The sequence below is a fragment of the Scyliorhinus torazame genome, chromosome 22, assembly GCF_047496885.1.
Source record: "Scyliorhinus torazame isolate Kashiwa2021f chromosome 22, sScyTor2.1, whole genome shotgun sequence".
Classification (NCBI taxonomy): Eukaryota; Metazoa; Chordata; class Chondrichthyes; order Carcharhiniformes; family Scyliorhinidae; genus Scyliorhinus; species Scyliorhinus torazame.
This window is the reverse complement of record NC_092728.1, coordinates 23,594,017-23,621,350: the sequence shown is the minus strand read 5'-3', so window position 1 is coordinate 23,621,350 and position 27,334 is coordinate 23,594,017. Positions and strand designations below refer to the sequence as shown.

Here is a 27,334-nt window from a genome sequence, read left to right as displayed (position 1 = left end):
CTGAACATCTCGATTAGACCCCAATCTGTAACTCACTCCTGAACCCCTCGATTAGATCCCAGTCTGTAACTCACTCCTGCACATCTCGATTAGACCCCAGTCTGTAACTTACTCCTGAACATCTCGATTAGATCCCAGTCTGAAACTCACTCCGGAACATCTCGATTAGACCCCAGTCTGTAACTCACTCCTGAACATCTCGAGTAGATTCCAGTCTGTAACTCCCTCCTGAACCCCTCGATTAGACCCCAGTCTGTAACTCACTCCTGAACATCTCGATTAGACCCCAGCCTGTAACTCACTCCTGAACATCTCGATTAGATCCCAGTCTGTAACTCACTCCTGAACATCTCGATTAGACCCCAGTCTGTAACTCACTCCTGAACATCTCGATTAGACACCAGTCTGTAACTCACTCCTGAACATTTCGATTAGACCCCAGTCTGTAACTCACTCCTGAACATCTCGATTAGACCCCAGTCTGTAACTCACTCCAGAACATCTCGATTAGACCCCAGTCTGTAACTCACTCCTGAACATCTCGATTAGATCCCAGTCTGTAACTCACTCCTGAACCCCTCGATTAGACCCCAGTCTGTAACTCAATATTGAACATCTCGATTAGATCCCAGTCTGTAACTCACGCCTGAACATCTCGATTAGACCCCAGTCTGTATCTCACTCCGGAACATCTCGATTAGATCCCAGTCTATAACTCACTCCTGAACATCTCGATTAGATCACAGTCTGTAACTCACTCCTGAACCCCTCGATTATACCCCAGTCTGTAACTCACTCCTGAACATCTCGATTAGATCGCAGTCTGTAACTCACTCCTGAACATCTCGATTAGACCCCAATCTGTAACTCACTCCTGAACCCCTCGATTAGATCCCAGTCTGTAACTCACTCCTGAACCCCTCGATTAGACCCCAGTCTGTAACTCACTCCTGAACCCCTCGATTAGATCCCAGTCTGTAACTCACTCCTGAACATCTCGATTAGATCCCAGTATGTAACTCACGCCTGAACACCTCTATTAGATCCCAGTTAGTAACTCACCCCTGAACCCCTCGATTAGATCCCAGTCTGTAACTCACTCCTGAACATCTCGATTAGACCCCAGTCTGTAACTCACTCCTGCACATCTCGATTAGACCCCAGTCTGTAACTCACTCCTGAACCCCTCGATTAGACCCCAGTCTGTAACTCACTCCTGAACCCCTCGATTAGATCCTAGTCTGTAACTCACTCCGGAACATCTCGATTAGACCCCAGTCTGTAACTCACTCCTGAACATCTCGATTAGATCCCAGTCTGTAACTCACTCCTGAACATCTCGATTAGACCCCAGTCTGTAACTCACTCCTGAACTTCTCGATTAGACCCCAGTCTGTAACTCACTCCTGAACCCCTCGATTAGACCGCAGTCTGTAACTCACTCCTGAACATCTCGATTAGACCCCAGCCTGTAACTCACTCCTGAACATCTCGATTAGACCCCAGCCTGTAACTCACTCCTGAACCCCTCGATTAGATCCCAGTCTGTAACTCACTCCTGAACATCTCGATTAGACCCCAGTCTGTAACTCACTCCAGAACATCTCGATTAGACCCCAGTCTGTAACTCACTCCTGAATCCCTCGATTAGATCCCAGTCTGTTACTCACTCCTGAACATCTCAATTAGATCCCAGTCTGTAACTCACTCCTGAACATCTCGATTCGATCCCAGTCTGTAACTCACTCCTGAACATCTCAATTAGATCCCAGTCAGTAACTCACTCCTGAACCCCTCGATTAGATCCCAGTCTGTAACTCACTCCTGAACATCTCAATTAGATCCCAGTCTGTAACTCACTCCTGAACCCCTCGATTAGATCCCAGTCTATTACTCACTCCTGAACATCTCAATTAGATCCCAGTCTGTAACTCACTCCTGAACATCTTGATTAGACCCCAGTCTGTAACTCACTCCTGAACATCTTGATTAGATCCCAGTCTGTAACTCACTCCTGAACATCTCAATTAGATCCCAGTCTGTAACTCACTCCTGAACATCTCGATTCGATCCCAGTCTGTAACTCACTCCTGAACATCTCAATTAGATCCCAGTCAGTAACTCACTCCTGAACCCCTCGATTAGATCCCAGTCTGTAACTCACTCCTGAACATCTCAATTAGATCCCAGTCTGTAACTCACTCCTGAACCCCTCGATTAGATCCCAGTCTATTACTCACTCCTGAACATCTCAATTAGATCCCAGTCTGTAACTCACTCCTGAACATCTTGATTAGACCCCAGTCTGTAACTCACTCCTGAACCCCTCGATTAGACCCCAGTTTGTAACTCACTCCTGGGTATCTGTTATTCTATATATAAAATGGAAACAAGGAGAAAGGGCAGGGGAAGATGGAGACAGGGCAGGACAGGCTGAGGGCGGGCAACCAAGAGCGGGACAGGCTGTGAGCGGGACAGGCCGTGAGCGGGACAAGCCACGCGGGGACAGGGGGAGCGGGGTCCAGGCCGGGAGCAAGGCACAGGCCGAGCGGGGTCAGGCTGAGCGGGTACAGGCCGGGAGCGAGGGACAGGCTGAGCGGGGTACAGGCCGGGAGCGGGGGACAGGGCGAGCGGGGACAGGCCGAGCGGGGACAGGGCGAGCGGGGACAGGGCGAGCGGGGACAGGGCGAGCGGGGACAGGGCGAGCGGGGACAGGGCGAGCGGGGACAGGGCGAGCTGGGTACAGGCCGGGAGCGGGGGACAGGCCGGGAGCGGGGACAGGCCGGGAGCGGGGACAGGCCGGGAGCGGGGGACAGGCCGGGAGCGGGGGACAGGCCGGGAGCGGGGGACAGGCCGAGCGGGGCCAGGCCGAGTGGGGACAGGCCGAGCGGGGACAGGCCGAGCGGGGTACAGGCCGAGCGGGGACAGGGCGAGCGGGGACAGGGCGAGCGGGGACAGGGCGAGCGGGGACAGGGCGAGCTGGGTACAGGCCGGGAGCGGGGGACAGGCCGAGCGGGTACACGTCGAGATGGGAAAGGCCGGGAGCGGGAGACATGCCGGGAGCGGGGGACAGGCCGGGAGAGGGGGACAGGCCGAGTGGGGACAGGCTGAGCGGGTACAGGCCGGGAGCGGGGGACAGGCCGAGCGGGGACAGGCCGAGCGGGGACAGGCCGAGCGGGGACAGGCCGAGCGGGGACAGGGCGAGCGGGGACAGGGCGAGCTGGGTACAGGCCGGGAGCGGGGGACAGGCCGAGCGGGTACACGTCGAGATGGGAAAGGCCGGGAGCGGGGGACAGGCCGGGAGAGGGGGACAGGCCGAGTGGGGACAGGCTGAGCGGGTACAGGCCGGGAGCGGGGGACAGGCCGAGCGGGGACAGGCCGAGCGGGGACAGGCCGAGCGGGGACAGGCCGAGCGGGGACAGGCTGAGCGGGGACAGGCCGAGCGGGGTACAGGCCAGGAGCGGGGGACAGGCCGGGAGCGGGGGACAGGCCGAGCGGGGACAGGTCGAGATGGGAAAGGCCGGGAGCGGGGGACAGGCCGGGAGCGGGGGACAGGCCGGGAGCGGGGGACAGGCCGGGAGCGGGGGACAGGCCGGGAGCGGGGGACAGGCCGGGACAGCGAGAGAGGGACAGACAGAGCGAGAGGGACAGACAGAGCGAGAGGGACAGACAGAGCGAGAGGGACAGACAGAGCGAGAGGGACAGACAGAGCGAGAGGGACAGACAGAGCGAGAGGGACAGACAGAGCGAGAGGGACAGACAGAGCGAGAGGGACAGACAGAGCGAGAGGGACAGACAGAGCGAGAGGGACAGACAGAGCGAGAGGGACAGACAGAGCGAGAGGGACAGACAGAGCGAGAGGGACAGACAGAGCGAGAGGGACAGACAGAGCGAGAGGGACAGACAGAGCGAGGGGGACAGACAGAGCGAGGGGGACAGACAGAGGGAGGGGGACAGACAGAGGGAGGGGGACAGACAGAGGGAGGGGGACAGACAGAGGGAGGGGGACAGACAGAGGGGGGGGACAGACAGAGGGAGGGGGACAGACAGAGCGAGAGGGACAGACAGAAAGAGAGGGACAGACAGAGAGAGAGGGACAGACAGAGAGAGAGGGACAGACAGAGAAAGGGACAGACAGAGAGAGAGGGAGAGACAGAGCTAGAGGGACAGACAGAGGGAGAGGTAGAGGGACAGACAGAGCGAGAGGGACAGACAGAGAGACGGAGGGACGACAGTGGGAGAGAGAGAGGGGGGGATGACAGAGGGAGAGGGACAGACAGAGAGAGGGGGACAGACAGAGAGCGACAGACAGAGGGAGGGGGACAGACAGAGGGAGGGGGACAGACAGAGGGAGGGGGACAGACAGAGGGAGGGGGACAGACAGAGGGAGGGGGACAGACAGAGGGAGGGGGACAGACAGAGGGAGGGGGACAGACAGAGGGAGGGGGACAGACAGAGCGAGAGGGACAGACAGAAAGAGAGGGACAGACAGAGAAAGGGACAGACAGAGAGAGAGGGAGAGACAGAGCTAGAGGGACAGACAGAGGGAGAGGTAGAGGGACAGACAGAGCGAGAGGGACAGACAGAGAGACGGAGGGACGACAGTGGGAGAGAGAGAGGGGGGGATGACAGAGGGAGAGGGACAGACAGAGAGAGGGGGACAGACAGAGAGCGAGAGGGACAGACAGAGCGAGAGGGACAGACAGAGCGAGAGGGACAGACAGAGCGAGAGGGACAGACAGAGCGAGAGGGACAGACAGAGCGAGAGGGACAGGCACAGAGAGAGAGGGACAGGCACAGAGAGAGGGACAGACACAGAGAGAGGGACAGACACAGAGAGAGGGACAGACACAGAGAGAGGGACAGACACAGAGAGAGGGACAGACAGAGAGAGAGGGACAGAAAGAGAGAGAGGGACAGAAAGAGAGAGAGGGACAGACAGAGAGAGAGGGACAGACAGAGAGAGAGGGACTGACAGTGGGAGGGGGACAGACAGAGGGAGGGGGTCAGACAGAGGGAGCGGGACAGACAGAAGGAGGGGGACAGACAGAAGGAGGGGGACAGACAGAGAGAGAGGGACAGACAGCGAGAGAGGGACAGACAGCGAGAGAGGGACAGACAGCGAGAGAGGGACAGACAGAGCGAGAGGGACAGACAGAGAGAGGGAGGGACAGACAGAGAGAGGGAGGGACAGACAGAGAGAGGGGGACAGACAGAGGGACAGACAGAGAGAGGGGGACAGACAGAGCGAGAGGGAGTGACAGACAGAGCGAGAGGGAGGGCCAGACAGAGAGAAGGAGGGCCAGACAGAGAGAGGGAGGGCCAGACAGAGAGAGGGAGGGCCAGACAGCGAGAGGGAGGGCCAGACAGCGAGAGGGAGGGCCAGACAGCGAGAGGGAGGGCCAGACAGCGAGAGGGAGGGACAGACCGAGAGAGGGAGGGCCAGACAGCGAGAGGGAGGGCCAGACAGCGAGAGGGAGGGCCAGACAGCGAGCGGGAGGGAGAGACCGAGAGAGGGAGGGAGAGACCGAGAGAGGGAGGGAGAGACCGAGAGAGGGAGGGACAGACCGAGAGAGGGAGGGACAGACCGAGAGAGAGAGGGACAGACAGGGAGAAGGAGGGACAGACAGGGAGAAGGAGGGACAGACAGGGAGAAGGAGGGACAGACAGGGAGAAGGAGGGACAGACAGAGAGAGAGGGACAATCAGAGAGAGAGGGATAGTCAGAGAGAGAGGGATAGTCAGAGAGAGGGGGGGACAGACAGAGAGAGAGGGACAGACAGAGAGAGAGGGACAAACAGTGAGAGGGAGGGACGACAGAGAGAGAGAGGGAGGGACGACAGAGAGAGAGAGGGAGGGACGACAGAGAGAGAGAGGGAGGGACGACAGAGAGAGGGGGGGACAGACAAAGAGAGAGAGATAGACAGAGAGGGAGGGCCAGACCGAGAGAGGGAGGGCCAGACCGAGAGAGGGAGGGACAGACCGAGAGAGGGAGGGACAGACCGAGAGAGGGAGGGACAGACCGAGAGAGGGACAGTCAGAGAGAGGGAGGGACAAACAGTGAGAGGGAGGGACGACAGAGAGGGAGGGACGACAGAGAGAGAGGGACAGACAGAGAGAGAGGGACAGACAGAGAGAGGAGGTCAGACAGAGAGAGAGGGAGAGACAGAGAGAGAGGGACAGACCGAGAGAGGGAGGGACAGACCGAGAGAGGGAGGGACAGACAGTGAGAGGGAGTGACGACAGAGAGAGGGAGGGACGACAGAGAGAGGGGGGGACAGACAAAGAGAGAGAGATAGACAGAGAAAGAGGGACAGACCTAGAGAGGAAGGGACAGACAGTGAGAGGGAGTGACGACAGAGAGAGGGAGGGACGACAGAGAGAGGGGGGGACAGACAAAGAGAGAGAGATAGACAGAGAAAGAGGGACAGTCAGAGGATGAGGGACAGACAGAGAGAGAGGGACAGACAGAGAGAGAGGGACAGACAGAGAGAGAGGGACAGACAGAGAGAGAGGGACAGACAGAGAGAGAGGGACAGACAGAGAGAGAGGGACAGAGAGAGGGGGACAGACAGAGAGAGGGATGGCCAGACAGAGAGAGGTAGGGCCAGACAGAGAGAGGTAGGGCCAGACAGAGAGAGAGAGGGACAGACAGAGAGAGAGAGGGACAGACAGAGAGAGAGAGGGACAGACAGAGAGAGAGGGACAGACAGAGAGAGAGGGACAGAGGGAGAGGGACAGACACAGAGAGAGGGACAGACAGCGAGAGAGGGACAGACAGAGCGAGAGAGGGACAGACAGAGCGAGAGAGGGACAGACAGAGCGAGAGAGGGACAGACAGAGCGAGAGAGGGACAGACAGAGCGAGAGAGGGACAGACAGCGAGAGAGGGACAGACAGAGCGAGAGAGGGACAGACAGAGCGAGAGAGGGACAGACAGAGCGAGAGAGGGACAGACAGAGCGAGAGAGGGACAGACAGAGCGAGAGAGGGACAGACAGAGCGAGAGAGGGACAGACAGAGCGAGAGAGGGACAGACAGAGCGAGAGAGGGACAGACAGAGCGAGAGAGGGACAGACAGAGCGAGAGAGGGACAGACAGAGCGAGAGAGGGACAGACAGAGCGAGAGAGGGACAGACAGAGCGAGAGAGGGACAGACAGAGCGAGAGAGGGACAGACAGAGCGAGAGAGGGACAGACAGAGCGAGAGAGGGACAGACAGAGCGAGAGAGGGACAGACAGAGCGAGAGAGGGACAGACAGAGCGAGAGAGGGACAGACAGAGCGAGAGAGGGACAGACAGAGCGAGAGAGGGACAGACAGAGCGAGAGAGGGACAGACAGAGCGAGAGAGGGACAGACAGAGCGAGAGAGGGACAGACAGAGCGAGAGAGGGACAGACAGAGCGAGAGAGGGACAGACAGAGCGAGAGAGGGACAGACAGAGCGAGAGAGGGACAGACAGAGCGAGAGAGGGACAGACAGAGCGAGAGGGACAGACAGAGAGGCAGGGACAGACAGAGAGGCAGGGACAGAGAGAGAGAGGGAGGGACGACAGAGAGAGGGGGGACAGACAAAGAGAGAGAGATAGACAGAGAGGGAGGGCCAGACCGAGAGAGGGAGGGACAGACCGAGAGAGGGAGGGCCAGACCGAGAGAGGGAGGGACAGTCAGAGAGAGGGAGGGACAAACAGTGAGAGGGAGGGACGACAGAGAGAGAGAGACAGACAGAGAGAGAGGGACAGACAGAGAGAGGAGGACAGACAGAGAGAGAGGGAGAGACAGAGAGAGAGAGAGAGAGGGACAGACCGAGAGAGGGAGGGACAGACAGTGAGAGGGAGTGACGACAGAGAGAGGGAGGGACGACAGAGAGAGGGGGGGACAGAGAGAGAGGGACAGACAGAGAGAGAGGGACAGACAGAGAGAGAGGGACAGACACAGAGAGAGGGGGACAGACAGAGAGAGGGGGACAGACAGAGAGAGAGGGACAGACAGCGAGAGAGGGACAGACAGCGAGAGAGGGACAGACAGCGAGAGAGGGACAGACAGCGAGAGAGGGACAGACAGCGAGAGAGGGACAGACAGAGCGAGAGAGGGACAGACAGAGCGAGAGAGGGACAGACAGAGCGAGAGAGGGACAGACAGAGCGAGAGAGGGACAGACAGAGCGAGAGAGGGACAGACAGAGCGAGAGAGGGACAGACAGAGCGAGAGAGGGACAGACAGAGCGAGAGAGGGACAGACAGAGCGAGAGAGGGACAGACAGAGCGAGAGAGGGACAGACAGAGCGAGAGAGGGACAGACAGAGCGAGAGAGGGACAGACAGAGCGAGAGAGGGACAGACAGAGCGAGAGAGGGACAGACAGAGCGAGAGAGGGACAGACAGAGCGAGAGAGGGACAGACAGAGCGAGAGAGGGACAGACAGAGCGAGAGAGGGACAGACAGAGCGAGAGAGGGACAGACAGAGCGAGAGAGGGACAGACAGAGCGAGAGAGGGACAGACAGAGCGAGAGAGGGACAGACGGAGCGAGAGAGGGACAGACGGAGCGAGAGAGGGACAGACAGAGCGAGAGAGGGACAGACAGAGCGAGAGGGACAGACAGAGCGAGAGGGACAGACAGAGCGAGAGGGACAGACAGAGCGAGAGGGACAGACAGAGGGAGAGATAGAGGGACAGACAGAGCGAGGGAGGGACAGACAGAGAGAGGGAGGGGCAGACAGAGAGACGACAGTGGGAGAGAGAGAGAGAGGGGCATGACAGAGGGAGAGGGACTGACAGAGGGAGAGGGACAGTCATAGGGAGAGGGACAGACAGAGAGCGAGAGGGACAGACAGAGAGCGAGAGGGACAGACAGAGAGCGAGAGGGACAGACAGAGCGAGAGGGACAGACAGAGCGAGAGGGACAGACAGAGCGAGAGGGACAGACAGAGCGAGAGGGACAGACAGAGCGAGGGGGACAGACAGAGCGAGGGGGACAGACCGAGAGAGGGAGGGCCAGACCGAGAGAGGGAGGGACAGACCGAGAGAGGGAGGGACAGACCGAGAGAGGGAGGGACAGACCGAGAGAGGGAGGGACAGACCGAGAGAGGGAGGGACAGACCGAGAGAGGGAGGGACAGAGCGAGAGAGGGAGGGACAGACCGAGAGAGGGAGGGACAGACCGAGAGAGGGAGGGACACACCGAGAGAGGGAGGGACAGACCGAGAGAGAGAGGGACAGACAGAGAGAGAGGGACAGACAGAGAGAGGGGGACAGACAGAGAGGGAGGGACAGACAGAGAGAGAGGGACAGACAGAGAGGGACAGACAGAGAGAGAGGGACAGACAGAGCGAGAGGGACAGACAGAGCGAGAGGGACAGACAGAGAGAGAGGGACAGACAGAGAGAGGGACAGACATGGAGAGGGACAGACATGGAGAGGGACAGACAGAGAGCGCGGGACAGAGAGATGCTCCCGGGCAGTTACCTGCTGTTTCTGTGGGACTGCTCGTTTCTTTATTTTCCGGTGACTGTTCGACTGCATCACCACCGCCCCCATCCAGCTGGAATAGAGATCAACAGATATCATGTGCTGCCAGCTGATTTGCACAGACAGCTCTGAACTCATGGCTATTTGTCAGAAATCTGACACACTCTCCGAGATAGCAACAAGCAGCTCCCAGTCAACACACAGTTCCAAGCAGAAATTGGAAACCAGGTCAATCACAGACACAGAGTTCATTCATAAAAAGCTGCTGTAGGCGGAGTGCTTGTGCAGGGACTACACAACATGGCAGATAGCACAAAGCGGGCACTCCACCAGCACTGACCCTCCGACACTGCAGCTCCACCAGCACTGACCCTCCGACAGTGCGGCGCTCCCTCAGCACTGACACTCAGACAATGCGGCGCCCCCTCAGCACTGACCTTCCCACAGTGCGGCGCTCCCTCAGCACTGACCCTCCGACAGTGCGGCGCTCCCTCAGCACTGACGCTCCGACAGTGCAACGCTCCCTCAGCACTGACACTCTGACAATGCGGCGCTCCCTCAGCACTGACCCTCCCACAGTGCGGCTCTCCCTTCGCACTGACCCTCCGACAGTGCGGCGCTCCCTCAGCACTGACACTCCGACAATGCGGCGCTCCCTCAGCACTGACACTCCGACAGTGCGGCGCTCCCTCAGCACTGACCCTCCGACAGTGCGGTGCTCCCTCAGCACTGACTTTCCGACAGTGCGGCGCTCCCTCAGCACTGACCCTCCGACAGTGCGGCGCTCCCTCAGCACTGACCCTCCGACAGTGCGGCGCTCCCTCAGCACTGACCCTCCGACAGTGCGGCACTCCCTCAGCACTGACCCTCCGACAGTGCGGTGCTCCCTCAGCACTGACCCTCCGACAGTGCGGCGCTCCCTCAGCACTGACGCTCCGACAGTGCAACGCTCCCTCAGCACTGACACTCTGACAATGCGGCGCTCCCTCAGCACTGACCCTCCCACAGTGCGGCTCTCCCTTCGCACTGACCCTCAGACAGGGCGGTGCTCCCTCAGCACTGACCCTCCCACAGTGCGGCGCTCCCTCAGCACTGACCCTCCGACAGTGCGGCGCTCCCTCAGCACTGACACTCCGACAATGCGGCGCTCCCTCAGCACTGACACTCCGACAGTGCGGCGCTCCCTCAGCACTGACCCTCCGACAGTGCGGTGCTCCCTCAGCACTGACTTTCCGACAGTGCGGCGCTCCCTCAGCACTGACCCTCCGACAGTGCGGCGCTCCCTCAGCACTGACCCTCCGACAGTGCGGCGCTCCCTCAGCACTGACCCTCCGACAGTGCGGCACTCCCTCAGCACTGACCCTCCGACAGTGCGGTGCTCCCTCAGCACTGACCCTCCGACAGTGCGGCGCTCCCTCAGCACTCACCCTCCGACAGTGCGGTGCTCCCTCAGCACTGACCCTCCGACAGTGCGGCGCTCCCTCAGCACTCACCCTCCGACAGTGCGGCGCTTCCTCAGCACGGACCCTCCGACACTGCGGCTCCCTCAGCACTGACCCCCCGACACTGCGGCTCCCTCAGCACTGACCCTCCGGCTCCGACAGTGCGGCGCTCCCTCAGCACTGACCCTCCGACAGTGAGGCACTCCCTCAGCACTCACCCTCTGACAGTGCGGCGCTCCCTCAGCACTGACCCTCTGACAGTGCGGCGCTCCCTCAGCACTCACCCTCTGACAGTGCGGCACTCCCTCCGTACTGACTGTCTGACAGTGCTGCACTGGCACAGCAACGACCCTCCTATAGTGCTGCACTGGCACAGCAACGACCCTCCTATAGTGCTGCACTCTGTCAAAACAGACCTGCCAACAGTGCAGTGCTTTCTCAACACGGACCCTTCGATAGTAGGGCGCTTCCTCAGTACTGACCCTCCGACAGTGCGGCGCTCCCTCAGCACTGACCCTCCATTAGTGTGTCGCTCCCTCAGCACTGACCCTCCATCAGCACTGACTCTCCGACAGTGCAGCACTCCCTCAGCACTGACCCTCTGACAGTGCAACATTCCATCAGCAATTACCCTTCGACAGTGCGGTGCTCCCTCAGCGCTGTCGCTCCGACAGTGCGGCGCTCCCTCAGCATTGACCCTCCGACAGTGAGGCACTCCCTCAGCACTCCCCCTCCGACAGTGCGGCGCTCCCTCAGCACTGACCCTCCGACAGTGCGGCGCTCCCTCAGCACTGACCCTCCGACAGTGAGGCACTCCCTCAGCACTGACCCTCCGACAGTGCGGCGCTCCCTCAACACTGACCCTCCGACAGTGAGGCGCTCCCTCAGCGCTGTCGCTCCGACAGTGCGGCGCTGCCTCAGTACTGACCCTCCGACAGTGCGGCGCTCCCTAAGCACTGACGCTCCGACAGTGCAGCGCTCCCTCAGCACTGACACTCCGACAATGCGGCGCTCCCTCAGCACTGACCCTCCCACAGTGCGGCTCTCCCTCAGCACTGACCCTCAGACAGTGCGGTGCTCCCTCAGCACTGACCCTCCCACAGTGCGGCGCTCCCTCAGCACTGACCCTCCGACAGTGCGGCGCTCCCTCAGCACTGACACTCCGACAATGCGGCGCTCCCTCAGCACTGACCCTCCCACAGTGCGGCGCTCCCTCAGCACTGACACTCCGACAGTGCGGCGCTCCCTCAGCACTGACACTCCGACAGTGCGGCGCTCCCTCAGTACTGACACTCCGACAATGCAGCGCTCCCTCAGCACTGACCCTCCGACAGTGCGGCGCTCCCTCAGTACTGACCCTCCGACAGTGTGGCGCTCCCTCAGCACTGACCCTCCGACACTGCAGCTCCACCAGCACTGACCCTCCGACAGTGCGGCGCTCCCTCAGCACGACCCTCCCACAGTGCGTCGCTCCCTCAGCACTGACCCTCCGACAGTGCGGCACTCCCTCAGCACTGACCCTCCGACAGTGCGGCGCACCCTCAGCACTGACCCTCCGACAGTGCGGCGCTCCCTCAGCACTGACCCTCTGACAGTGCGGCGCTCCCTCAGCACTGACCCTCCGACAGTGCGGCGCTCCCTCAGCATTGCCCCTCCGACAGTGCGGCGCTCCCTCAGCATTGCCTCTCCCACAGTGCGGCGCTCCCTCAGCACTGACCCTCCGACAGTGCGGCATTCCCTCAGCACTGACCCTCCGACAGTGCGGCACTCCCTCAGCACTGACCCTCCGACAGTGCGGTGCTCCCTCAGCACTGACACTCCGACAGTGCGGCGCTCCCTCAGCACTGACCCTCCGACAGTGCGGCGCTCCCTCAGTACCGACCCTCCGACAGTGCGACGCTCCCTCAGCACTGACCCTCCGACAATGCGGCGCTCCCTCAGCACTGCCCCACCGACAGTGCGGCGCTCCCTCAGCACTGACCCTCCGACAGTGCGGTGCTCCCTCAGCACTGACCCTCCGACAGTGCGGCGCTCCCTCAGCACTGCCCCTCCGACAGTGCGGCGCTCCCTCAGCACTGACCCTCCGACAGTGCGGCGCTCACTCAGCACCGACCTTCCGACAGTGCGGCGCTCCCTCAGCACCGACCCTCCGACAGTGCAGCGCTCCCTCAGCACCGACCCTCCAACAGTGCGGCGCTCCCTCAGTACCGACCCTCCGACAGAGCGGCGCTCGCTCAGCACCGACCCTCCGACAGTGCGGTGCTCCCTCAGATCTGACCCTCCGACAGTGCGGCGCTCCCTCAGCACTGACCCTCCGACAGTGCGGCACTCCCTCAGCACTGACCCTCCCACAGTGCGGCACTCCCTCAGCACTGACCCTCTGGCACTGCGGCGCTCTCTCAGAACCGACCCTCCGACAGTGCGGCGCTCCCTCAGCACTGACCCTCCGGCACTGCGGCGCTCTCTCAGAACCGACCCTCCGACAGTGCGGCGCTCCTCAGCACTGACCCTCCGACAGTGCGGCGCTCCCTCAGCACTGACCCTCCGACAGTGCGGCACTCCCTCAGCACCGACCCTCCGACAGTGCGGTACTCCCTCAGCACTGACCCTCCGGCACTGCGGCGCTCTCTCAGAACCGACCCTCCGACAGTGCGGCGCTCCTCAGCACTGACCCTCCGACAGTGCGGCGCTCCCTCAGTATTGACCCTCCGACTGTGTGGCGTTCCCTCAGCACTGACTCTCTGACAGTGTGGCGCTCCCTCAGCACTGACCTTCCGACAGTGCGGCGCTCCCTCAGCACTGACCCTCCGTCAGTGCGGCGCTCCCTCAGCACTGACCCTCCGACAGTGCGGCGCTCCCTCAGCACTGACCGTCCGACAGTGCGGCGCTCCCTCAGCACTGACCCTTCGACAGTGCGGCGCTCCCTCAGCACTGACCCCCCGACAATGCGGCGCTCCCTCAGCCCCACCCTCTGCCAGTGCGGCTCTCCCTCAGCCCCACCCTCCGACAGTGCAGCGCCCCCTCAGCCCCACCTTCTGCCACTGCGGCTCTCCCTCAGCCCCACTGTCTTGACAGTGTGGCACTCCCTCAACCCCACCCTCCGACAGTGCAGCGCCCCCTCAGCCCCACCTTCTGCCACTGCGGCTCTCCCTCAGCACCGACTAACCAACAGTTCACCCCCCTCCCCCCCACTGAGCGCTGCCCAGTCATCATTTCCCGAGCCGCCTCCTTACCTTTCTCTGGTGGTTCGCCACGCGGTTCCTCTCCTTCATGGCAATGGTCTCCTTCACCACCTGGTTCTGCAGCTGCTGCCGGAGGTCCGTCAGCTGGTCCAGCAGGGCGGCCACCTCATTGGAGGCCATGGTCCGCCGGGCCCTGTCCTGCCACATGATGGCCCTCTCGGTCAGGCACTGGAGGGCCTCGCCCTCCGGCAGCCGGACTGGCAGCTTCTGCAGGGCCACCAGTAACGAGAGAATGATTTCCAGCCTGGGTCTCCGCGAACGCAAGCACAGCGGGCACAAGAACTTGGTGTCCCAGTCCCACCAGGCGGGCGAGTGCTTCTGGTGGCTCAGCTTCGGGCAGCTGGCGCACGTGCTGTGGAAACAGTCCTTGCAGAGCTCACACTGCAGCATCAAGTCGCTCGACGGCTGCCCGCACACACACATACTCGTCTCCTCGCCCTGCTTCTGCTCCGAGGGCGTTTTGGACACGTTCTTCTGTCGCAGGGCGCGGATGCCTTCCCTTTCTTTCTGATCTGCTTCTTTGAAAGCCAGAATCTGTCACGGGGGACAAGACAAAAAGTATTAAAAGAGGGAGAACAGCAAGGGCCGGGGTATCGCAAACACAAGGTACAGGAGGTAGCCATTCAGCCCCTCTCGAGCCTGTTACACAGGAACAGGAGGAGGCCCATTCAGCCCCTCTCGAGCCTGTTACACAGGAACAGGAGGAGGCCCATTCAGCCTCTCAAGCCTGTTACGCAGGAACAGGAGGAGGCCCATTCAGCCCCTCTCGAGCCTATTACACAGGAACAAGAGGAGGCCCATTCAGCCCCTCTCGAGCCTATTACACAGGAACAGGAGGAGGCCCATTCAGCCCCTCTCGAGCCTCTTACCCAGGAACAGGAGGAGGCCATTTAGCCCCTGCTGAAACTCCAATCAGTCACATCACGTCTGATCTGTATTTTCCCTCTTCACGCCTCACTTCCGTAACCCTTAATTTCTCCCAATAACCAACAAAAAACCATCAATCTCGCGGTTTGCAATTTCCAACTGACCCCTGCAGGCTCGACATGGTTATTTGTGGTGGGAGAGTTGCAAATTTCCGTTCGGGTGAGGAAGCGTTTCCTGCCGACGCCCTGGCCCTCATTTTAAGGTTTGGCCCTCACCTTGTTCTGGCCTCGCCCCCTCCACCCACCAGAGTAAACGGTCTCTCCCCAGCGACACTTCGATTCCTATCATAATTTTTAACCTTTGATCAGGACCTCCCCATAATCCTCCAAACTCAAGGCAACACAAGCCCGGTCTGGGCAACCAGCCCGTGTGATTTAACCCTTTCGAAAAAGGAGGGACAAAATCTGACTCTCACTATTGATCCCGGATCCCGGATATCCTGCGCCGACAATCCCAGACCGTTAGTATCAGCTTTGTCGATGACGTTCTCCTTCGCCTTCTTCCATTTGCTCCTCCTGATGTTTTCTAAACCGGTGTCAGCGCACGGACAGAGCACCTGTAAAGCCGGAATTAAAGATTAGCTCATCATTCAATTGCTCCCTCTACACTGTCCCCATCAAACACTCCCAGGACAGGTACAGCACGGGGTTAGATACAGAGTAAAGCTCCCTCTACACTGTCCCCATCAAACACTCCCAGGACAGGTACAGCACAGGGTTAGATACAGAGTAAAGCTCCCTCTACACTGTCCTCATCAAACACTCCCAGGACAGGTACAGCACGGGGTTAGATACAGAGTAAAGCTCCCTCTACACTGTCCCCATCAAACACTCCCAGGACAGGTACAGCACGGGGTTAGATACAGAGTAAAGCTCCCTCTACACTGTCCCCATCAAAAACTCCCAGGACAGGTACAGCACGGGGTTAGATACAGAGTAAAGCTCCCTCTACACTGTCCCCATCAAACACTCCCAGGACAGGTACAGCACGGGGTTAGATACAGAGCAAAGCTCCCTCTACACTGTCCCCATCAAACACTCCCAGGACAGGTACAGCACGGGGTTATATACAGAGTAAAGCTCCCTCCACACTGTTCCCATCAAACACTCCCAGGACAGGTACAGCACGGGGTTAGATACAGAGTAAAGCTCCCTCTACACTGTCCCCATCAAACACTCCCAGGACAGGTACAGCACGGGGTTAGATACAGAGTAAAGCACCCTCTGCACTGCCCCATCAAACATTCCCAGGACAGGTACAGCACGGGGTTAGATACAGAGCAAAGCTCCCTCTACACTGTCCCCATCAAACACTCCCAGGACAGGTACAGCACGGGGTTAGATACAGAGTAAAGCACCCTCTGCACTGCCCCATCAAACATTCCCAGGACAGGTACAGCACGGGGTTAGATACAGAGTAAAGCTCCCTCTACACTGTCCCCATCAAACACTCCCAGGACAGGTACAGCACGAGGTTAGATACAGAGTAAAGCTCCCTCTACACTGTCCCCATCAAACACTCCCAGGACAGGTACAGCACGGGGTTAGATACAGAGTAAAGCACCCTCTGCACTGCCCCATCAAACATTCCCAGGACAGGTACAGCACGGGGTTAGATACAGAGCAAAGCTCCCTCTACACTGTCCCCATCAAACACTCCCAGGACAGGTACAGCACGGGGTTAGATACAGAGTAAAGCACCCTCTGCACTGCCCCATCAAACATTCCCAGGACAGGTACAGCACGGGGTTAGATACAGAGCAAAGCTCCCTCTACACTGTCCCCATCAAACACTCCCAGGACAGGTACAGCACGGGGTTAGCTACAGAGTAAAGCACCCTCTGCACTGCCCCATCAAACACTCCCAGGACAGGTACAGCATGGGGTTAGATACAGAGTAAAGCTCCCTCGACACTGTCCCCATCAAACACTCCCAGGACAGGTACAGCAGGCGGTTAGATACAGAGTAAAATTCCCTCTATACTCTGGAGCACTTGCCTCTAATAATGTGTAACAGGAGTTCTTCTTCAGAAAGGTCTTCGTCGCTTTTTCTCTCCAGGAGTGTGCAGTTGTCACCTGACTCTCCAGATGAGGTAGTTCTTCCATTCGAACCGGTAAGTCACGACCGACTGCGACCAGTCCCTCCAGGTCATCCAGACATGGATAGTGATCTCCATTCTAGAAAAAAGATGCACTTCAGACTATGTCACTGTGACTTCCAAGTCCCTAATTTCCGAGTCAGAATGCTGTCGTACCCAAATTGCAGGTAGGAAGCTCCTCTCCCCCTTCCAGCACTGTGGGAGCGCCGCACTGTAGCAGTGTCAGCACTGAGGGGATAACGCACTGTCAGAGGGTCAGTGCTGAGGGAGCGCCGTACTGTCAGTGGGTCAGTGCTGGGAATGCCGCACTGTCGGAGGGTCGGTACTGAGGGAGCGCTGCACAGTCGGAGGGTTAGTGCTGAGGGAGCGCCGCACAGTCGGAGGGTCAGTGCTGAGGGGAGCATCGCACTGTCGGAGGGTCAGTGCTGAGGGAGCACCGCACTGTCGGAGGTTCCGTGCTGAGGGAGCACCGCACTGTCGGAGGGTCAGTGCTGAGGGAGCGCCTCACAGTCGGAGGGTCAGTGCTGACGGGAGCATCGCACTGTCGGAGGGTCAGTGCTGAGGGGGCACCGCACTGTCGGAGGGTCAGTGCTGAGGGAGCACCGCACTGTCGGAGGGTCAGCGCTGAGGGAGTGCGGCTTTGTCAGAGGGTCAGTGCTGAGGGAGCGCTGTACTGTCTGAGGGTCAGTGCTGAGGGAGTGCCGTTTTGGCAGAGTGTCAGTGCTGAGGGAGCGCCGCACAGTCGGAGGTTCCGTGCTGAGGGAGGACCTCACAATCGGAGGGTCAGTGCTGAGGGGAGCATCGCACTGTCGGAGGGTCAGTGCTGAGGGGGCACCGCACTGTCGGAGGGTCAGTGCAGAGGGAGCACCGCACTGTCGGAGGGTCAGTGCGGAGGGAGCACCGCACTGTCGGAGGGTCAGCGCTGAGGGAGTGCGGCTTTGTCAGAGGGTCGGTACTGAGGGAGCGCTGCACAGTCGGAGGGTCAGTGCTGAGGGAGCGCCGCACAGTCGGAGGGTCAGTGCTGAGGGGAGCATCGCACTGTCGGAGGGTCAGTGCTGAGGGAGCACCGCACTGTCGGAGGTTCCGTGCTGAGGGAGCACCGCACTGTCGGAGGGTCAGTGCTGAGGGAGCGCCTCACAGTCGGAGGGTCAGTGCAGAGGGAGCACCGCACTGTCGGAGGGTCAGTGCGGAGGGAGCACCGCACTGTCGGAGGGTCAGCGCTGAGGGAGTGCGGCTTTGTCAGAGGGTCGGTACTGAGGGAGCGCTGCACAGTCGGAGGGTCAGTGCTGAGGGAGCGCCGCACAGTCGGAGGGTCAGTGCTGAGGGGAGCATCGCACTGTCGGAGGGTCAGTGCTGAGGGAGCACCGCACTGTCGGAGGTTCCGTGCTGAGGGAGCACCGCACTGTCGGAGGGTCAGTGCTGAGGGAGCACCGCACTATCGGAGGGTCAGCGCTGAGGGAGTGCGGCTTTGTCAGAGGGTCAGTGCTGAGGGAGCGCTGCACTGTCTGAGGGTCAGTGCTGAGGGAGTGCCGTTTTGGCAGAGTGTCAGTGCTGAGGGAGCGCCGCACAGTCGGAGGTTCCGTGCTGAGGGAGGACCTCACAATCGGAGGGTCAGTGTTGAGGGGAGCATCGCACTGTCGGAGGGTCAGTGCTGAGGGGGCACCGCACTGTCGGAGGGTCAGTGCAGAGGGAGCACCGCACTGTCGGAGGGTCAGTTCGGAGGGAGCACCGCACTGTCGGAGGGTCAGCGCTGAGGGAGTGCGGCTTTGTCAGAGGGTCAGTGCTGAGGGAGCGCTGCACTGTCTGAGGGTCAGTGCTGAGGGAGCGCCGCACTGTCGGAGGGTCAGTGCTGAGGGAGCACCGCACTGTCGGAGGTTCCGTGCTGAGGGAGCACCGCACTGTCGGAGGGTCAGTGCTGGGGGAGCGCCTCACAGTCGGAGGGTCAGTGCTGAGGGGAGCATCGCACTGCCGGAGGGTCAGTGCTGAGGGGGCACCGCACTGTCGGAGGGTCAGTGCTGAGGGAGCACCGCACTGTCGGAGGGTCAGCACTGAGGGAGTGCGGCTTTGTCAGAGGGTCAGTGCTGAGGGAGCGCTGCACTGTCTGAGGGTCAGTGCTGAGGGAGTGCCGTTTTGGCAGAGTGTCAGTGCTGAGGGAGCACCGCACTGTGGGAGGGCCAGTGCTGAGGGAGCGCCGCACAGTCGGAGGTTCCGTGCTGAGGGAGCACCTCACAGTCGGAGGGTCAGTGCTGAGGGGAGCATCGCACTGTCGGAGGGTCAGTGCTGAGGGGGCACCGCACTGTCGGAGGGTCAGTGCTGAGGGAGCACCGCACTGTCGGAGGGTCAGCGCTGAGGGAGTGCGGCTTTGTCAGAGGGTCAGTGCTGAGGGAGCGCTGCACTGTCTGAGGGTCAGTGCTGAGGGAGCGCCGCACTGTCTGAGGGTCAGTGCTGAGGGAGCGCCGCACTGTCGGAGGGTCAGTGCTGAGGGAGCACCGCACAGTCGGAGGGTCAGTACTGAGGGGAGCATCGCACTGTCGGAGGGTTAGTGCTGAGGGGAGCATCGCACTGTCGGAGGGTCAGTGCTGAGGGAGCATCGCACTGTCGGAGAGTCCGTGCTGAGGGAGCACTGCACTGTTGGAGGATCAGTGCTGAGGGAGTGCCTCACAGTCGGAGGGTCAGTGCTGAGGGGAGCATCGCGCTGTCGGAGGGTCAGTGCTGAGGGGGCACCGCACTGTCGGAGGGTCAGTGCAGAGGGAGCACCGCACTGTCGGAGGGTCAGTGCTGAGGGAGCACCGCACTGTCGGAGGGTCAGTGCTGAGGGAGCACCGCACTGTCGGAGGGTCAGCGCTGAGGGAGTGCCGCTTTGTCAGAGGGTCAGTGCTGAGGGAGCGCTGCACTGTCTGAGGGTCAGTGCTGAGGGAGTGCCGTTTTGGCAGAGTGTCAGTGCTGAGGGAGCGCCGCACTGTCGGAGGGTCAGTGCTGAGGGAGCATCGCACTGTCGGAGGGTCAGTGCTGAGGGAGCACCGCACTGTCGGAGGTTCAGTGCTGAGGGAGCATCGCACTGTCGGAGGGTCAGTGCTGAGGGAGCACCGCACTGTCGGAGGTTCAGTGCTGAGGGAGCACCGCACTGTCGGAGGATCAGTGCTGAGGGTGCGCCGCACTGTTGGAGGGTCAGTGCTGAGGGTGCGCCGCACTGTCGGAGGGTCAGTACAAAGGGAGCGCCACAGTATCGGTTGCCCCAGGAGATGTTAAACCAATCCTCTTCTCCCTTCTCATGGGGTTGTGAGTTGGGTACTGGAAAGATGGTGAAGAAGTTTCCAAACTACTCCCCGGTGTCTCGGGGCCAATATTTACTCTTCAACCAACTTCACAAAGGAACAGCTGATCCTAGTTGTTTATCCGATTGCCTGCTTGCGAGACCTTGCTCTGTTCAAATTGCCTGCCGCATCTCCTACACTACAACAGGGAGCACTCTTCAAAACAAAAACCTTTGTTGGCTGTGAGGCCCTTTGGGACGTCCTGAGTTAGCGAAAGGTGTTGGCGAGAGAAGCTAATCCTTTCGCGCTTTACTGGTCCTCTCCTCCCGCTGGACACTGTCCGAGTGGCAATTCCGTCATGTCCGAGGTCAGACATCTTGGAGACTGCGGTGACCTCTCGCCTGACCCCCATCGCCTTTGACCTGTGGCCACTTGATGGATTTTGTTTTGGCCGGAATCAACCGGGCCGGCCAATATGCCTGCACAGGAAGATCCCACCGGCAGCAGACCAGGCGGACGATCGGGCTGTCTGCTCATTGAGACGGGGTTCCCGCAGCCACAGGCGCGGGATCCCGCACCCCATCCTCAAAGCGGGAAGGCGGGGCATCGGGCACAGTATCCCGTCCGAGGCTCGGCACCTCCGACGGTGCGACACAGCATCAGAGCGGACCTCTGCCACTTGGGAACTCTGCAGCCGGGACCCGCCGGTTCCTCACTCAGAAACACTGCCGAGCCACAGCTGATGTACAAAGCGGGGCGCGGTAGGGGACTTGCCTGTATCTCCTCGACGTCCGCAATCCAAGCCCGTGCTTTCGCCAGCGCCTCTTTCAGGGCTAGTATGTTGGGAAGCTCGACGGGGATGTTCTCCGCTTCCTTGATGATAGCTTCCAGCGTAGCCGGCGGGTGTTTCTGCCTGCAGGTTATTCGTTAAAAGCAAAACAAAACTAGGTCAATCCAGTATGGACTCAATGCAAGCCTTCGAACGAAGGAAAGACGCATCGCGAGAGCCAACCCTCAAGAGTATTGAAAGTCAGAGCGATCTAGGTGTACTGGTCCCCAGGTCACTGAAAGGGGCAACACAGGTGGAGAAGGTGGTCAAGAAGGCATACAGCATGCTTGCCTTCATTGGCCGAGGCATTGAGTATAAAAATTGGCAAGTCATGTTGCAGCTGTATAGAACCTTAGTTAGGCCACACTTGGAGTATATAGTGTTCAATTCTGGTCGCCACACTACCAGAAGGATGTGGAGGCTTTAGAGAGGGTGCAGAAGAGATTTACCAGAATGGTGCCTGGTATGGAGGGCATTAGCTATGAGGAGCGGTTGAATAAATTCGGTTTGTTCTCACTGGAACGACGGAGGTTGAGGGGCGATCTGATAGAGGTCTACAAAATTATGAGGGGCATAGACAGAGTGGATAGTCAGAGGCTTTTCCCCAGGGTAGAGGGGTCAATTACTAGGGGGCATAGGTTTAAGGTGCGAGGGGCAAGGTTTAGAGTAGATGTACGAGGCAAGTTTTTTTACACAGAGGGTAGTGGGTGCCTGGAACTCGCTACCGGAGGAGGTGGTGAAAGCAGGGACGATAGTGACATTTAAGGGGCATCTTGACAAATACATGAATAGGATGGGAATAGAGGGATACGGACCCAGGAAGTGTAGAAGATTGTAGTTTAGTCGGGCAGCATGGTCGGCACGGGCTTGGAGGGTCGAAGGGCCTGTTCCTGTGCTGTACTTTTCTTTGTTCTTTGTTCTATCGAATCGTTCATTCACCTTGAACCCCCTCGAACACTTTTCCCCCACCTTCCTCTTCCAAGGCTGATATACAGAACTGCCAACCTTTCCTACAATCTAGTACGAGAGGTCATAGTTTTAGGATAAGGGGGAGCAGATTTAAAACAGATGAGGTTAAATTACTTCTCTCAAGGGTAGTGAGTCTGTGGAATTGACTCCCCCAGAGTGCAGTGGATGCCGGGACATTGAGTAAATTTCAGGAAAAGGGACAGATTTTTAATTAGTAATGGGTTGAAGGGTTAAGGAGAACAGGCGGGGAAATGGAGTTGAGGCCAAGAGGAAATCAGCCATGATCGTATTGAATGGTGGGGTAGGCCCGAGGGGCAGAATGGCCCACTCCTACTTAGTTCTTATCACTGGTGATACAGCTTCCGGTGACCCTAGGGCCGGTTTAAACATGTCCCCTCCCCGCCCTCGCGGTCTCTGAATCCCGCCACATACCTGGCCTCCAGACAGATTTGAGCTTTCTCCTCCCACCGCTCGGAGATGGTGACCAGCTCCTGCAGCTCTGCCATCGCCTTCTCGACAGCCGGGTTGGGGGCCAGTTTGGAGCCAGACTCGATGAGCGGCCTCATCACGTCGAGGGTGACCCGGCCAGAGGCGGCTAGGGTCTCACGCACCTGGTCCAGCCACTCGGCCTGCTGGGCTTCCTGCCGCAGCTTGGCGATCTCCGGCAGCTCCACTGCCAGCTGCCTGCCCTGCTCGATCAGCTCACGGAATTCACGGGAGTTGGGAGGCAGCTCCTTCAGGGCGGCCCGGGTCTGCACCTGAAACTTCTCGATGTCTTCCAAGAGCTCCTAAAAAAATGAGTAAAAATGATTCAAGTTTCTGACCACCAGCTGGCCGCCTTGCAAACCTTTAAAGTGTCGCAGCGTAATAGAGGGCCACAATCTCCGAGCAGAGTCTTGGGGTAACAAGACAGGAGCCTCTTTAGCACCACCAACATAACAAGCTCATGGTTTTAACTTCACCCTCAGTGGATCAGTAGAAGGGAACTGAAAGTACACTTTCCACCTGGCAGCATGATGCACAATCTCAGACTGTCCAGAAAGTTTGACGTACAGCACGGGGTGAGATACAGAGTAAAGCTCCCACTACACTGTCCCCATCAAACACTCCCAGGACAGGTACATCACGGGGTTAGATACAGAGTAAAGCTCCCTCCACACTGTCCCCATCAAACACTCCCAGGACAGGTACAGCATGGGGTTAGATACAGAGTAAAGCTCCCTCTACACTGTCCCCATCAAACACTGCCAGGACAGGTACAGCACAGGGTTAGATGCAGAGTAAAGCTCCCGCTACACTGTCCCCATCAGACACTCACTGGACAGGTACAGAACGGGATTAGATACAGAGTAAAGCTCCCACTACACTGTCTCCATCAAACACTCCCAGGACAGATACAGCACGGGGTTAGATACAGAGTAAAGCTCCCTCTACACTGCCCCCATCAAACACTCCCAGGACAGGTACAGCATGGGGTGAGATACAGAGTAAAGCTCCCACTACACTGTCCCCATCAAACACTCACTGGACAGGTACAGCACGGGGTTAGATACAGAGTAAAGCTCCCTCTACACTGCCCCCATCAAACACTCCCAGGACAGGTACAGCACGGGGTGAGATACAGAGTAAAGCTCCCACTACACTGTCCCCCATCAAACACTCCCAGGACAGTTACAGCACGGGGTGAGATACAGAGTAAAGCTCCCTCTACACTGTCCCCATCAAACACTCCCAGGACAGCTACAGCATGGGGTTAGATACAGAGTAAAGCTCCCTCTACACTGTCCCCATCAAACACTCCCAGGACAGGCACAGCACGGAGTTAGATACAGAGTAAAGCTCCCTCTACACTGTCCCCATCAAACACTGCCAGGACAGGGACAGCATTAGGTTAGATACAGAGTAAAGCTCCCTCTACACTGTCCCCATCAATCACTCCCAGGATAGGGACAGCATGGAGTTAGATACGGAGTAAAGCTCCCTCTACACTGTCCCCATCAAACACTCCCAGGACAGGGACAGCATGGGGTTAGATACAGAGTAAAGCTCCCTCTACACTGTCCCCATCAAACACTCCCAGGATAGGGACAGCATGGAGTTAGATACAGAGTAAAGCTGCCAGGATGAGATAAAGAGGATGTTTTCACGTGTGATGGGGCCATCAATATATTATCGTCACTAATAAATTGGGGTGGAATTCAGGAGGCACTTCTTTACCCGGAGAGTTTGGGGAACGTTGAATACGTTTGTACAGGGAGAATATGGAACTCGCTCCCACGGGGAGTGGTGAAAATGTAGGACTCGCTCCCATGAGGAGAACGTGGGACTCGCTCCCACGGGGAGTGGGGAGAGTGTGGAACTCGCTCCCACAGGGAGTGGGGGAATTTGGGACTCGCTCCCACGGAGGGTGAGGAGAATGTGGGACTCGCTCCCACGGGGAGTGAGGAGAATGTGGACTCGCTCCCACGGGGAGTGAGGAGAATGTGGAACTCGCTCCCACGGGTAGTGAGGAGAATGTGGAATTCGCTCCCACAGGGATGGGGAGGATGTGGGACTCGCTCCCACGGGGAGTGAGGAGAATGGGGAACTCGCTCCCATGGGGATTGGGAAGAATGTGGGACTCGCTCCCACGGGGAGTGGGGAGAATGTGGAACTCGCTCCCACGGAGAGTGGGGAGAATGTGGAACTCGCTCCAACGGAGAGTGGGGAGAATGTGGAACTCGCTCCCACGGTGAGTGGGGAGAATGTGGAACTCGCTCCCACGGGGATTGGGGAGAATGTGGAACTCGCTCCCACGGGGAGTGGGGAGAATTTGGAACTCGCTCCCACGGGGAGTGGGGAGGATGTGGAACCTGCTCCCACGGGGAGTGGGGAGGATGTGGAATGTAGTGACCAGGGGCTTTTCACAGTAACTTCATTGCAGTGTTAATGTAAGCCTACTTGTGACAATAAAGGTTGTTTATTTTTTTATTTTTTTTGCCCAAAGCTAGTTACCAACCTGCATGTCCTGGATGTGGGTGATGACACAGGGCAGGCTCCGCAGTTGCTCGATGAACAGTCGCAGCTCGTCCACGGTCAGCTTGGTCGGGCGCTCGGTAATGTCCGGCTGAGGCCTAGATCAATAAGGACGACGGTCAGGCACTTTCTGGCTCTCTTTGCGAGCAATGCCCCAGCTAGAAATGCTCTACCCGACAAAGAGGCTGCCGGCCTGACTTCCGGAGGGGAACAGGGAGGGGGCGAGGAATCTATCACCGTGCTAAGTAGCGCGAGTCCCCCTCCACAACTCGCCCCCTCTTCCCACCCCCCTCAACCAGAGGCTGGCCTGAGATGAGGAGGAATTTCTTCTCACAGAGAGGGGTGAGTCTGCGGCATTGCCCCCCCACCTGAGACAGCAGTGGCGGCTGCGGCTCATTGAATATATTCAAGGCCCAGTTAGAAAGATTTCTGATCGCCGAGGGGGTCGACAGTTAGGCGGTGAGGGGGGAGGACTGACAGGAAAATGGAGTTGAGGACCAGGTCAGATACAATCTTATTTAATGCAGGTCTCGAGTGACCAATGGCCGACTCCCGCTCCTAATTCTTCCTCGTCTTCCCCCCTCCCCAATAGTGGGATGGATTTGTCTAAATGAATTGAGGCCCACGGTCAGGGAGGAGAGCTGCCCACTCCAAAGTGGCGGCTTCGGTCCAACCGCCGCACCAAACACCCCCCCCCCCAGCAGCCCCCCGTCCCCCTCTGCCCGCCCTACCTTGCTCCCTTCCTGCTGAGGGCCAGCTGACCGGCCTCTGCCAGGCACTTCTCCGCCTCCTCGACGCTGCCCTTCAGTTGGTGGAGGAGGCCGTTCTCCGGGAATTTCTTCTCCTTGGCCTCCGTCAGCAGTGCCTTCAGATCCTCCAGCGCTGGTGGGGGAACGGGTGGAGGTGAGATGAAAGGAAAAGGCAAGATCAAAGAAAGGGAACATGTCGAGTCGGTGCCGCGCGCCGAGACACCTCTTCGTCTCGAACCGGTCTGAGCCGTTCCGCACTGCCTTCGCCGCTTTGGGTGGGACAGGGGAATACTCCCTGACCCCGCGACTCCCCAAAGCGATCGGGACAGTGGGGAAATGGCCTAGCTCCCCCACCACGACCCACCCAACCCTCCCTCAACACCCTTTGTATCTCTGGTAATGTCATGTGAGAGTACCTTTAAGAAATGGGTGTTTAAGAAATGTACCTTTAAGAAATGGGTGTTTATCAGTGATGTCAGAGTGTGGGTGGAGCTGGGCTGTCTGTCAGCTTTTTACTTTCATTTTAGGCTGTTTGCTGCAGGGTGTTTTAGTTTTGTTTTCAGTGTTGGAGCTGAAGCCAGACAGAGCAGGTGTACTGTTGATCTCTCTGCCATGAAAAGACTATCTCTTGATCATTTGGTGAATTCAGAATTATAAATGTTTTCAGTAGTGACTTTAACCTGATGTGCTTCTGATAAAGGTTTTGTTTTTAAGTCGTATGGATGTTAAAAAGGAAAGCTTAAAGGTTTACTTAGTGTTGGAGTCTTTGGGGGTTGTATTTGAATTGATGGTTGCTAAAATGTTCACTGTATGTTTTAAAAAGGTTAACCTGAGTTCATAAAATAAACATTGTTTTGCTTTAAAAAACATTTCCATTTCTGCTGTACCACACCTGTACAGTGGGCCGTGTGCTCCCCATACCACAATCTAGTAAAAGTTGTGGGTCGGGTGAACTCCATGTTACACTTTGGGGTTCTCTAAACCCTGGCCCATAACAGTAACATTGATGAAAAGTGACCCAACAGAGAGTCTACTTCAGGGGAGGGTTGACCGGATCCTCCCCGAAGGAGATTCTGTTCTTTATTCGTTCACAGGAACGTGGGCGTCGTTGGACGAAGCCCAATGTATGTTGCTTGTCCCTGCGTTGAAGTCCGCCAGTGCTATCCCGCCCCACCCCCTCCGACTCTCACTCCCTTCCTCAGGCGCTCACCTCCCTTCCTCCGCCGAGTCCCAGCAAGGCACCGCTTGCCCCGGCACCTCCTCCCGATTCACTGACTTCCCCAATGACGGTGAAAACTCCGCCATATGCTTTTGGCATCGGTTCCCATCCTGCATTCTCCAAGCGGGTG

At 58.7% G+C, this 27,334-nt stretch overlaps 1 protein-coding gene across 1 annotated transcript in view; it reads right to left on the bottom strand.

The window, feature by feature from the left end:
• LOC140398963 (lysine-specific demethylase 5C-like) overlaps window positions 1-27,334 on the bottom strand; it is a 74,927-nt gene that overhangs the window by 21,531 nt on the left and 26,062 nt on the right. Inside the window, exons 6-13 of the mRNA XM_072487976.1 lie at window positions 25,968-26,118; window positions 25,220-25,334; window positions 22,654-23,009; window positions 21,198-21,336; window positions 17,069-17,248; window positions 15,487-15,627; window positions 14,136-14,678; window positions 9,458-9,533 (exon numbers count right to left, since the gene is read on the bottom strand). Of these exons, the coding sequence (XP_072344077.1) occupies window positions 9,458-9,533; window positions 14,136-14,678; window positions 15,487-15,627; window positions 17,069-17,248; window positions 21,198-21,336; window positions 22,654-23,009; window positions 25,220-25,334; window positions 25,968-26,118 (1,701 nt within the window). The remainder of the gene's footprint in view (window positions 1-9,457; window positions 9,534-14,135; window positions 14,679-15,486; window positions 15,628-17,068; window positions 17,249-21,197; window positions 21,337-22,653; window positions 23,010-25,219; window positions 25,335-25,967; window positions 26,119-27,334) is intronic.